Here is a 12732-nt window from a genome sequence, read left to right as displayed (position 1 = left end):
TCAAGTGTGTCACATAAAGTCTTTATCTCACACCCTTGATGGTGTGTGACAAATGCACACGCACAGTGAGAGTCCCAGACATCAGAGATGTCTCACACTCACACGGACATCATTCTCTCCAAACACACACAGTGTCTGACACAGGGTCATACCCGTAGGTGTTGGACACGCACGGTGCTTCACCCACCATCCCACAGGCACACAGGCGTTGCACACACACAGGTGACAAACACACAGTGTCACACACGCTTGAGGCACACTCAGTGCCTCACCTGGTGCCTGTCACCAACACACACGGGTGTCCCGTTGTCACAAACACGGTGACTCTTGTACACACGGGTGCCTCTCACAGACCTACAGGTGGGCATCACTAATGCACCCACGGGGTGACACAGCATCTGTCCTCCATACACACACACAGACATGCACAGACACAGAGGGGTGTGGAGCACACAGGTGGAACAGAGAGTCCCTCGGAACAGTGTCTGTAACACACAGAGGGGTGTGCAGCACACAGGCAGAACACAGAGTCCCTCGGAACAGTGTCACACACAGATACACAGAGGGTGTGCAGCACACAGGCGTCCCTCTGAACAGTGTCACTCACAGCCATACAGAAGGGGTGTGGAGCACACAGGCGGCACACAGAGCCTCTCAGAACAGCGTCTGTCAAACACAGATACACAGAGGGGTGTGGAGAACACAGGCAGAACACAGAGTCCCTCGGAACAGTGTCTGTCACACACAGCCGTACAGAAGGGGAATGGAGAACACAGAGCATCCCTCGGAACAGTGTCTGTAACACACAGATACACAGAGGGGTGTGAAGCACACAGGTGTCCCTCTGAACAGTGTCACACACAGATACACAGAAGGGGTATGGAGAACACACAGTCCCTCTGAACAGTGTCTGTCGCACACAGCCATACAGAAGGGGTTTGGAGCACACAGGCAGAACACAGAGAGTCCATCGGAACAGTGTGTCACACAGAGCCACGCAGAGGGGTGTGGAGAACACAGAGCATCCCTCGGAACAGTGTCTGTCACACACAAAGCCACACAGAAGGGGTGTGGAGCACACAGAGCATCCCTCGGAACAATGTCTGTCACACTCAGATACACAGAGGGTTGTGGAGCACACAGGTGTCCCTCTGAACATTGTCACACACACTGGCACACAGAGGGGTATGGAGAACACACAGTCCCTCTGAACAGTGTCTGTCACACACAGCCATACAGAAGGGGTTTGGAGCACACAGAGCATCCCTCGGAACAATGTCTGTCACACTCAGATACACAGAGGGGTGTGGAGAAGACAGGCAGAACACAGAGAGTCCATCGGAACAGTGTCACTCAGAGCCACGCAGAGGGGTGTGGAGCACACAGGCAGCACACAGAGCCTCTCGGAACAGCGTCTGTCACACAGAGCCACGCAGAGGGGTGTGGAGCACACGGAGTCCCTCGGAACAGTGTCTGTCACACAGAGCCACCAGAGGGGTGTGGAGCACACGGAGTCCCTCGGCACGGTGCCCGTCGCACACAGCGGTGCTCCCCGTGCACTCCCCCACACGCCGTCCCCCCGCCTGTCCCTCGGGTCACTCACACACGGTCCCTGTCGCTGTCCCGCCGCCACCAGCGCCACACGCACCGCCCGCCCCGCGCACCGCGCGGCCGCTCCTCCCGCCGCTTCCTCCCCTCTCCCGCTCTCCCCCTCCTCCCAGCACTCCTCCTCCCTCCCTCGCCCTCCTCCCCTCGCCCAGCCCGTCCCGCCTCTCCCGCCCCACCCCGAGCCGGCGGTGCCCGTGGGCGCCCGGCGCCGGGGCTGCTCGGCTGCCGCTGCCCGCGCTGCCCGGGCCGGAGCGGGGCCCCCTCAGCGGCGGCGGCGGCCGGAGGGATGTCGGGGACCCGCTGCCAGGCGCTGTACCCCTTCTCCGGGGAGCGGCACCGGCAGGGGCTGCGCTTCGCGGCGGGAGAGCTGATCACGGTGCTGCAGGTGCCAGACGGCGGCTGGTGGGAAGGGCAGAAGGAGGACGGGCTGCGCGGCTGGTTCCCGGCCAGCTACGTCCAGCTGCTGGAGGTAGGAGCGGGGCCGGGGCCGGGGCGGGAGGGGCCGGCCCGGGGATGTCCCGCGGGGGCACCGGCGGTCCCGGGGGCACACGGGGCCGTGGCCGTGCTGCTGTTGGATCCCCTCGGCATCGCTGAGCCCCAGCCCCGGGCAGGTGTCCCGGCAGAGCGGGCTGAGGCTGCCGGCTGTGTGAGAATCCGCTTGCCCGGCCTCGCTCCGGCAGCCGGAGCGTTTGGTGCTTGCGGCTGTAGCCATGGAGAGGCAGAGCTGAGGTGCGTGACGAGCTGCGGGCTGCTCCGGACGCTCGGGCGTTCACAGTCGCTGGCAGCAGCCGGTGGGAGGCAGGAGCTGCGGTGATGCAGCCCCTGTCAGTCGCTCACGAGGGTCAGATGCTGGGCAAGCCCCGCACTCCTTCTCATTTTCTTTCACTGAACATGTCGTGAAGAGGTAATTCAGGTCTAGAATGACGGAATCACAGGATGGGTTGGGTTGGAAGGGACCTTAAAGATCATCCCATTGCACCCACTCTCACATGAGCAGGGACACTCTCACTAGACCAGGTTGCTCCAAGTCCCGTCTAACTTGGCCTTGGACCCTTCCAGGAGAAGCCACAGGTTTTCTGGGCATCACTACCCTCTCAAAGGAGAATTTCTTCCTAATGTCTAATATAAATCTGCCCTCCTTCAGCTTGAAGCCATCCCCCCTTCACTCCATGCCCCTCTCCAATGTCCTTCCCCAGTACCTGTAGGTACTGGAGATTCTCTAAGTTCTCCCTGGAGCCATCTCTTCTCTCCCTCTGTTGCAGGAGTTCCCCAGCCAGCTGCAGACACCTCGCTGCCCTGTCTGTGCCATGGCTCAGGGAGCCCCAGCAGGGTTAAGGCTGGTTGTGCAGACCCATGGACTTGCTGTCAGGATACTGAAAAGTTCTGTGAGCTTCAGTCATTTTCAGGGCCCTGACAGCTGGGATGACAGTTGGATTCCCACCTCAGGACTGCTTGTGCCTGAATGTGTTTATGGCTTTCAGTCCATGCAAACAAGACACCATGTGAGGGTAAAAAATATGTCTGTGGAAGAGTGCCTTCACAATCTCTGCACGTGAATTCTGAAACATCTCGTGCACTAAAGCAAGAACCTGCCATGACCCCGTCAGTCCTCTCCTCACTGGCCATGCCCTGCTGTCATTTGGAACTCACACCAGGCTGTGGCCATGGCAGTGGTGTCGGGGAGCATCTCCCTGCGGTGGCTGGGCTGAAGCCATTCGCAGCTCATTTCTCAGGTCAGCCTCTCATTGTCCTCCCCTTCCAAGGGGAATCAGCCAGCCTGCTTTGCTTACATGCAAGGCAGGCAATGCCCATCCCCAGTTTTCCATGCACACGTCCCAGGGAAGCAGGAAGCAGAGTCCTGAGCAAAAGCTGCCCACCAGCTGCATGTAGAGAAATGTTCTGTGAGCAAAAGATTCTGTGCAAAACGGCATTTTGCCCACAAATCTGGTGCTGCCTTTTCATTTCTCTTGTCCAAATAATTTAAAAATCTGTGGTGTTTCCATTGATTTCCTGTTTCTTACTATTTTTTCCTGGAAAGACAGGAAAGTAGAAGCAAGAGTTGCCCACGCAGTGCTACAAGAGTGAGGCCGTGGACTTTCCCGTGCAACTGACACACTTGGGATTTCTTTTGTTAGTTTCAGAATGTGAGAGTCCTGTTGTTTGTCAGTTTTGCCACCTACGAGATCATTTATTGAGAAACGTGAATGTTTGTGGTTTCACAAATTGCTAAATGTTTACCCATCTAGGAATTTGGGAGTTGTTTGAGGAAAAATGTATCATGAGATGTGGAAGATTCTGCTCAGCAGAGGCAGTGGGGAATTGCTTCAAAATACCATAACTTTGCTTTCCTGTCAGAAACTCTTGTTTTTCTGCTTAAGTTTGAGCAAGTTTCACCATGCCCACAGCCCCAAAATGTGCATTTCTGACCCTTGGTCATGTACCACTGACAGCTTTGATGGAGACCACTTGTCCACGCAGCCTGGCCCCCTTTCTCTTGGGCAAGAAAAAAGAAAGAAGGCGAGAAAATGGCAAGGGTGGAGTGTGTTCACTCTGGCATGTTTTCCTTTTCGCCAGAGACGGTACCTAATAAGGACTATGAGCTGGAGTTAAAAAAATACATAAACTGAGAGCTAATTAACCAAATCCATGGGATTACAGGTACTTGGCACACATCAGAGATGTGTGAGAAGGGAGTGTCTGTCTCTCAAGGCTCTGTTCAGGTAGCCTTTCCCTTCTCTGTAGGTAGCTTATCCCTTGTGTGCAGCTTGCTCAGAGATCTGATCTAACTGAAAGACACCACAACAGAAATACTCTCCTCCTCTGCTCCCTGATCTGAGTCCCTGCCCAGCCACACTGACATGGGAACTGATGCCAGGGAGGTGGTCACAGTGCATGTCCAGGTGGGGCCATGGACATCATTCTCCTTTCTGTACCAGCCAGCCCTTCCACGGGCTTTGGGTGGCCCTGGCCCTTCAGCTCTCAGTAAGGTTCAGTGCTCTGTCCTCAGCTGAACTTGACCCCTCGTTGTTGTTTGAAGAGGAAGATGTTATTCTCTCCCTCTGTTCTGCCCTCATTTCCCTGTGCCCAGTTTACCCCAGCAACTGCTTGTGCTCTCTCTGGAGCCTGGAGGAGAGCTGGCTGCATTTTCTGCCGCAGCAGAGGCTGAACGTGCCTGGTGGCATTGCCTGCCTCCACAGCACACACCCCTTCTTCTCTCAGCGAGGTCCATCGGTGGCTGGGAGCTACCAGGAGGGGGTGGCCTTCTTCTGAAGCCTTTGTGACTTGAAGCCTGCGCTGTGTTTAGACAGGAAAGCTGGATTTTCTGATTTGGAGGGCTTCACATTTGCCAACCCAGGGATCACATCTGACAGCACTGGTTCAAAAGTCTGTGCTGAGTTTTGGTCGTGAGTGAAAGAGGGAAGTGAGAAAGGTGTGACGAACAGCAGAGGGGGAAAATTGTGTTTTCAGTTCATTCATCACAGAGGTCAAGGAAAGGACCATAAATATGGGGCAAGAGAGACATAGAGAGGTAAAGAGATAAAGACATTTGGTATCCTTTTGTTTCCTGCTCCTGCGGCTGCTGCAAGCCCACGGTGGAGGGTTAGAGGAAAGCAGGGTTGGCTGGAGGTTCCTGCTCGAGGCAGTGATGGAAGCAGTGAGGGCTGGAGGAGGATTGCAGGAGCTCATGGTAGGGACAAGCCAGAAATGGCATGTCTCTGTGAGCTCTGAAGAGGATACCACTGTCAGAGAGCAAAAGTGGTAGCATAAACCAAAAAACCATCAAAAGCAGAGAGCAAAGGGAGAAAGGGAGGGTATCGGCTTCGTGGGGGGGTTCCAGATGGATTCCCTGAGGCTGGGCTGGTTGGGAGCAGTTGAGGAGGCTGCTGTGGTTTTAATCACAGGATCACTGGCTTGGAAAGGACCTTTGGAGATCAGCTAGGCTGGTTTGCCTGGCTATGTCTGTTAGGTTTTCAGTGTGTGGAAGAGTGGACACCACAACTGTTCTGGACAATGTATTCCGGTGTTTAACTACCCTCACAGTTTTTTCTTGTGTCCTTTAAAGGAATTTGTGTCCCTTTAAAGGTATTTTCTATGTTTTAATCTGTGCCCATTGCAGCTCATCCTTTCCCTGGGTATCACTTAAAACAGTCTATATATTTTTGTTACTGTCTCGCCCATAGATTTTTATTCACATTGATAACATCCCTCTCAAGTCTTCTTGTCTTGATGCTAAACAGTCCCAGTTCTTTCAGCCTTTCTCTGTATGACAGATGCTCCAGACTCTTAATCATCCTCATGGCCCATTGCTGGACTCTCTCCAGCGTGTCCTTGCCTTCCTTGTGTTGGAAAACCAAGTACAGTTTCCTGCACTGCTGTAGATAGTAGGCTAATGGAGAAATGGTCCCTAAGCAGTATTTCCTGAGCGTGAGAATCCATGGACACTGGAGCAGTCCTGAAGACTGCTGTCAGATTCATTTGGTTTTGCTTTGGCTGAGCTTGCTCTGTGAGCAAGCAGCACCCTTCTGCAAGCTGAAGGGCTCGGGGAAGGAAGATGTTGTTGATCCATATCCTATTGAGTAGATACCATCAGCTTCAACCCTCACCCCTCTTTTGGTGATTAATAGCTATGGCAGCTGTGAGACCTGAAAATTGGGGATTTTCTGACCCTTTCCTCCCTCCTGTGTGCTTTATATTTTTGCCTGACCTTTTGACCATGGAGCAGAGCCCTACAGGGCCCCTTGGTACCAGACTGTCACAGCCCCAGGTTAAGCAATTGTCCTTCCCAGCCTGGAGCAAGAGGGAATCTGTGCAGCTGCAGGTGAGGAGGTGTGCACAGAGCCAATGGAGTGTGGTGTGTGATGCGCTGAGGCATTTCTCAACAGCTCCTGTTTCTTATCCTGAGGCTGGCTGCCTCCTCACCCCAGCTGCATCAGGGTGCTTGGGATGGTGACGTGTGTAGAGAGATCTGTACAGCTCCAGACATAAGAGCAACCTGGCACGAGGCTCAGGTGCTCCAGTTTGTGACAACCTTTATTGTTCAGGACAGCGCAGATGTTGAGAAAGGGGGGTAGTGTGTATTCCAGGAGGTGCTTTGCATGGGACCCTCTTGAGAAACCTCTGTTTTGTCTGCTTGTTCTAGACAAGTGATTTTTGGAGTGTTGGAGAGATGTATCATTCAGTCACATTTGCAAGTGGTTTCTTTGAAAGCCTATTTTTGGGCCTTGGTTTTTTTGTATTTGTAGTTAACTAGAAATCACTTATATAAGCAGCAGCAGCAGCAACATATGCAAATTTGCTGGAAATTGTCAGCACTTTTTATAGCTTCAGTCATCCCACAGATGTAAGTCTCTGTATGAAGCACAGCGTGTGCTTCCAGAATGGATGGAGGTGGCTCTGGAATCTGACTGAGCGGGCTGGACTGAGTAGAACTGTGAGCTGCCACTGATCTTATCTGCACTCCACAGCTTGATTTACCAGAACTGTGAGGCACTCAGGAAGGAGGGAATGGTGTGCTGCAGCTCTCAGACAGATGGTTCATTGCTTCCACTGCTGTGTAATCCTCAGCAGGTAACTCACCTCACCTAAACCAACGTGGGACAGGTGGAGATGTGCAGACAGCTGAGCGTGGAGGTTGTTGCACATCCAGCTGCAGGAAGCGTGGCATGGCGTGGCACAGACTGCTTCCTTCGTGGTGCCTGGGGAGTCATAGAGAAAAAGCATGAAAGGAATGCACAGAAATTAAAACGCCTTTTATTTATTTATTTTGTAGTAACAGAGAATGTGTAGAGGATTTCTGTGCTAAACTGCCCTCTGTCATCATGGGGGCTGTATGATGTGTGTGATATGTATTAAAAGGGAGGGTGTGTTGGTACCTGTTGCAACAGAGCTTTTCCTGATGCACAAAGGAGAATAAAGTTGTGTGTGCACCTGGATGGCTGTGGGCACCTGAGCCCTGAGCTATTTGTACATGGTGTCCTTACCTCCTGCACGCAGCAATGGTGCTTTGCTTTCTCAGAAGGTTCTTCTTCATCCTTGGAGTTTGTTGTCTCACTCTCTCTCCTTCTTCCACCTTCCCACTCAAAAATCAGCTTAACATAAAACTCATGAAGAGCCACAAGAACTGAGGGGATGTGTGATGATCTCAGGCACAGATGTGACTGCTGCCACTGCTTTTTTCTAAGGATATTCTGTGGAGCAAGTAATGCTCCAATCTTGGGTGCTGGGAAAGGAATCTGGTTTTTAATCTGGTGTGATAAGGCTGTGGGTGCTGAACCCAAAGAGTGGATGGCATCACTGCCAGGCTGGGGTGATCTATCTCCTATCTCCTGCCCAGGGGTGCTTGTGACACCATCCTGAATGTTCTGGCCATTCTGCTGCCCCTGGGAGGTGGTGCTGGGGCAGCAACCACAGCTGAAGTGGGGATGGCATTTCCCCTGGCGTAGAAAGTTGGTTTTCATTCTCTTGCTGCAGGGCTGGCTCCCTAATGAAGGCAGAGGGAGAGATTTGTTTGGCTGTAGATGGGAACCTGCTGTGGGTGTTGTCTCAGGGAAAAGGTGAAGTTCCCAAAGTTCAGTGCTCACAGTTGCTGAGGCTGGTCTGCTCTGCATGATTCAACAGCAAACTGTTGCTCAAAGTGTGCATGAGAGAAGTGACAATGAGAATCCTGTGGTATTGCCTTGTGGTTTAGTTTCACAAAGTCTTTTTTCTCTGACTTTCTGTATTTTTTAGAGTTGAAACTTGTGATCATCTGACCACTGATATTTCTGGCAAATGTGAATGAAATCAAATATAAAAGGGTGAGGAAATTATGTTTTTCTGCCAGAAAATTGCTCTTTAATCAAGTTCTGAGGGAATTTAAAGCCCCAGGAGAATGTGAAGGGGATGTGAGGCTGCAGTTCACAATCCCTGTTATCCATCTAGCAATAACTGTCTCGCTCTGTTGAAGTTACAGATAAAATGTAAAAACTGAATAGTACCATAAATAGCCAAAATTTGTGCAGAGAAGGGTCTTAAAGACGGCTGTGGTATTTTTTTATGAGCTCTTCTGTCCCCTGCAGAAGTTGGGGTGTTGCAGAAGCTGAGCTCATAGCTGCTGCTTCTGCAGCAGGTGAGAACAATCACACTGTTGGCCTTACAAAAATTGCATAGGACAGAATTTTTAAAGATGTTTTTCCTTTATCCTTAGCTAAAAGATGAAAAAGTGCCATGGAAGGCTTAAACTGGAATATGTCTTATGGCCTGTGGATTACAAAAAGAGTCTAAAAACAGCCTCCCTGCAGACATCTGCCTTCTAGATGTGCAGGATTAAATGAGTTGCTGTGCACCTGCAATTTAAGGGTGGATATAGAGCAACCATGAAAAATGTGGATCATTTAAAGACTGACTTAAAGATTGTTTAGCTCCCTAAAGAATTTCCAGCTCATTCTGTGCTCTGAATGGGGCACATGTCCTGTAGGAAAATACAAGAGTGATTTCTGCAGCAGCAAACATGGGGAACTCGAGTCTCACCTTCCAGCTTGGGTGCAAAAGCACCTTCAGTGCCTTGAGTGTTTTGACACAAACAGAGGTGCTAAATGTACCACAGAGCAGTTTATACTGAATATAATTGAAAAAGACACAGTAGGAATAATGAGAAGATGCCAGATACTTATTTTCCAGAAACAAAGCTTTTCTTTGGTGTCCAAAATGGAAAATTTGGCTCTGTCATCAAGACCAGAAAATTCTGGCAGCTTCTACAGGATTTGGTTTTCTCTACTTATTTCTCTTTTACTTGTGGGATAATAAATGACAAGGTAGAATTAACTAGTCGTTTAACTAACCAGATTAAACCTGTTTTTTATGCTTCATGATTCCTTATCTTCCATGATTGCTTATGCCCATGAAGCACATTATTACCAGTATTGTGCCCTAGCAGAATCTGAAGTGTCTGAGTGTGTTCTCAGGACTTGTTTTTTGTTATTTTGTTATTTTATTTTTGTTATTTTGCTGACTGCTGACACCACCAAGTGCTATGCCAAAGATAGGACATTGTCTCTTTTAGAGAAGCTCCACAATAACAGCAGCAGGTAGTGTCTCTTTTAAAAATATTTGGGTCTGTTGCAGTTGTTTTCATTGTGGCCACGCTGCAACTCAGGGCAGGAGGAGTTTCTCACTTTGGGTGTGTTCATCCTCTTCCCTCCATCGACAGCAAAAGGAGCCAGCCACTACTAACTTGTGTTTTGGGTGTTTGACATGAGGCACTGATATTTCTGTCTCTGATTTCTGACGCTCCCAGGAAGCACTCATTCTGGGCAGCTTTCTCAGCATCCAGTGCTGTGGACTGTGCCTTGCTCCCCATGCAAGGCAGGTTTGCTGAAGCCTCCCAGAAGCTGGGGCTGGGGTGCAGTGGCTGCTCCCTGTGTGCTCATTTCCAGGAGCCTGCACAGCTCTGCCTTTGCAGACAGGGACAGAGGACCCAGGGAAGCCTGAAAGCAGCAAAATGGAATTGGTGGTCCGCACACTCTGCTTTGCACACTGTCATCAGTTCATGTCACCACAAAGTGTCATTTGCCATATTTAATTACCTGTCACACTCCATTTTACTGGTATGAGCCCTTGAGTTTGCAGAACAGTGTGAAACCAGGGCCAACAGTTTGCTCAGCCACTGTTTTCCAAGTCTGTGCTTCAACTAGTGTTTGTCTTGAAAAATTCAAGTATGCTTTAGCGTATTTGGAATTTTTTATGTCACTCCACTGTGTAAAGCATTACCTGTTGAGAGGAGCTGCTGTGAGGGGTTGGTATGTGGCAGGGCTGTTAGCAGGCTTGCCCTGTACCTGCAGAGCAGGTGAGCAGGCTGAGTCTGTAGCACGGGGTTAGGCGTGGGGGAGCCCTTTGCATACCTGCCATAGCTGCAGAAGTGCACTTGTGATTGAGAAGGAGAGCAGGCTGTACGTTTTCCTGGGATACAGACTCCCTGCTGTGGGTTCTCAGTACCTGCTGGGGTGACTGCCCTGGGGAGCAGTCCTTTTACAGGCATATGGAATAGCAGAGAAAGCTTTTTGCTTGTACTAGTAATCCAGTTTTCCACATCACGCTATCAAAATAGCTTTTGTACTAGCCTAGTACATCTGTGGTTTGCTTTTTTGCTGGCACATTCCAGAAAGGGGTGCCATGGGTTACTCAGGAGCTGCCACTCTGCATTTTGTAGAGTATATCTGGCAGCAGAACAGGCCAGGATCTTTTAACATCCACTTTTGTCAGCATTTGTGAGCAGTCCCCTCAGTACTCAGCCATCAGCATGAGGCACTTTGGAGGTAATTTAGGCTGACTGACAGATGACTTTGGTCACTAATCTTTGAGCTCCTCAACAGGTGCAGTTGCAAAGGTTGAAAATCTTCCTTTGAGACCTGTCTGGCATTTTTCCTACATTCGTGGTTGGTAAGAGCAGACTGTGCAGACTGTTCTTGAGCCACAGATATTCCCACTGTGATGCTGGCAGCAAAAGCACCGTGGTCTTCCAGTGTTTGTTTGAGCCCTGGGTTTGTTTACTGCACAGATCTCTCAGGGCTTTCCCAGCTCTGTGGCACTTGGAATGGCCTCTGCTGCCGCAGTCTCCAGGAACAAAATCTTTCCAACTTTAACTCCTTTGCTGGCTATCGCTTCACGTGCCCATATCCATCAGTTCTTTGCCTCTCTTTGCACTGTGGAAAAAGCCCTCAATAACAGGAAATTAGAAGTAATAAGTCTTGGGAAGACCTGGGGTTTTGTATTGTAAAATGGATCAGATCAAGGTCCGTAAGGAAGGTGTGTGATGTTCCACAGAGTGCTCTGATGAGATGTTCCATGTTTTTCAGCAAAGAAGGGACACAACAGATGTGAAAGCTGCGGAGGATCTGCCCTGCCCAGCGTTGCCAAAGCAGGGGCGAGCTGCAAGGCTCTAGCTCATCACAGAGAGAGAAAGCAGGAGCTCCTCTGGGCTGGAAATGGAGTCTGGAATAATCAGGCTGTCCCACAAGCACTGAATTTTCATCTTTGAAATGCCCTCTCACTCTCAGCAAGTCCAGCAGTGAATAAAAAGGAGAAAGGTGTGAGAGTGGGGAGGAATCAGAGGCACAAAATTAGGTGTCAGGCCATTCATTTGATCTTCCCAAACTTGCCCCTATGTTTTACTTGGAATCACTGTAAAAACTTCCTTGAAATCTGCTAGCTCAGGGTTAAATGTCGTTGGAGGACACCTGCAGTGTCCTCCCTGGCAGCTCAGCACTGCTTGTGGCTCCTGTTCACCCCCTCCCAGCCCTTTCACCAGGGACAGGCCAAGCAGCTCCGAGACTGCTTGAGAAAAATGCAGCAGTGGAATGGGGAGCGTGGAAGGGGTTAACAAGGAGCAGCTCCCTGGGCTGCTAAAAGACCAGCTTTTGTGGAAGTCTGAGGGAAGGAACAAGGATCTTTGAGCTTGACATTGTTCGGGACATGAAAAGTGCAACAGGATTTCAGTTATTACCTCCATATGTAATACTTTGCATTTATTCCCAGTGTGTTTTGTTTGCTGTGTTGTTGCCTGTTCTTTGAGCTCGGAGCTCATGTAAACAATCATGTATAACCTGGACATATTTACAAGACATTTCTCACTTTCCTGAATTGTCTGCGGAGTGATTGGCATCATCACTCCTCAGCCACATGAGCAGACCTTTTGGTTTGAGGAAGACTCTTTTTGCTTCTGCTCTTTGCCTTCTGGCTTATCTGTTTCTTATTTTGTATAGTACTTTTCTCACTCCTGGTCTGCTTCTTTTGTCCTGGAAATCTTCACAGAAAGGAGTTTATGCTTTCACAAGTATACCTGTGATAGTTGGGCTGACAGCAGATACCAGCACTCCCAAGAGTACCACACAGAGCTGCTCATGCTACCATGGCTACAACATTGCTATTGAATTTATTCTGTCATTCTGCTTACTTTTACTCTGGTCATCCATAAGCACTTTCAGAATGTTCTTTTAAATTGGCTGCCGGGATCTGCTTTGTCTTCCTGATCCTTTCTAATTCACTTATTTAGCCCTTTGCTCACGTTTCCAAATGAAACCCCGCAGTTGCCGTGTGCTGAAATGCTCCTCCTTGAGCCACTTCCACAAAACCACAAAGCCAGACCTG

General features: G+C 50.2%; 1 protein-coding gene across 2 annotated transcripts in view; it reads left to right on the top strand.

The window, feature by feature from the left end:
- The first annotated feature begins 1894 nt into the window (after positions 1 to 1894).
- GAS7 (growth arrest specific 7) overlaps positions 1895 to 12732 on the top strand; it is a 75580-nt gene continuing 64742 nt past the window's right edge. For both annotated transcript variants that reach the window (XM_038157052.1, XM_038157053.1), the window contains exon 1: positions 1895 to 2077. In XM_038157052.1, coding sequence (XP_038012980.1) covers positions 1895 to 2077 — 183 coding nt within the window. The remainder of the gene's footprint in view (positions 2078 to 12732) is intronic.

The sequence above is a fragment of the Motacilla alba genome, chromosome 18, assembly GCF_015832195.1.
Source record: "Motacilla alba alba isolate MOTALB_02 chromosome 18, Motacilla_alba_V1.0_pri, whole genome shotgun sequence".
NCBI classification, from domain to species: Eukaryota; Metazoa; Chordata; class Aves; order Passeriformes; family Motacillidae; genus Motacilla; species Motacilla alba.
The sequence above is the reverse complement of the archived record's forward strand: the minus strand, read 5'-3'. Positions and strand labels throughout refer to the sequence as shown.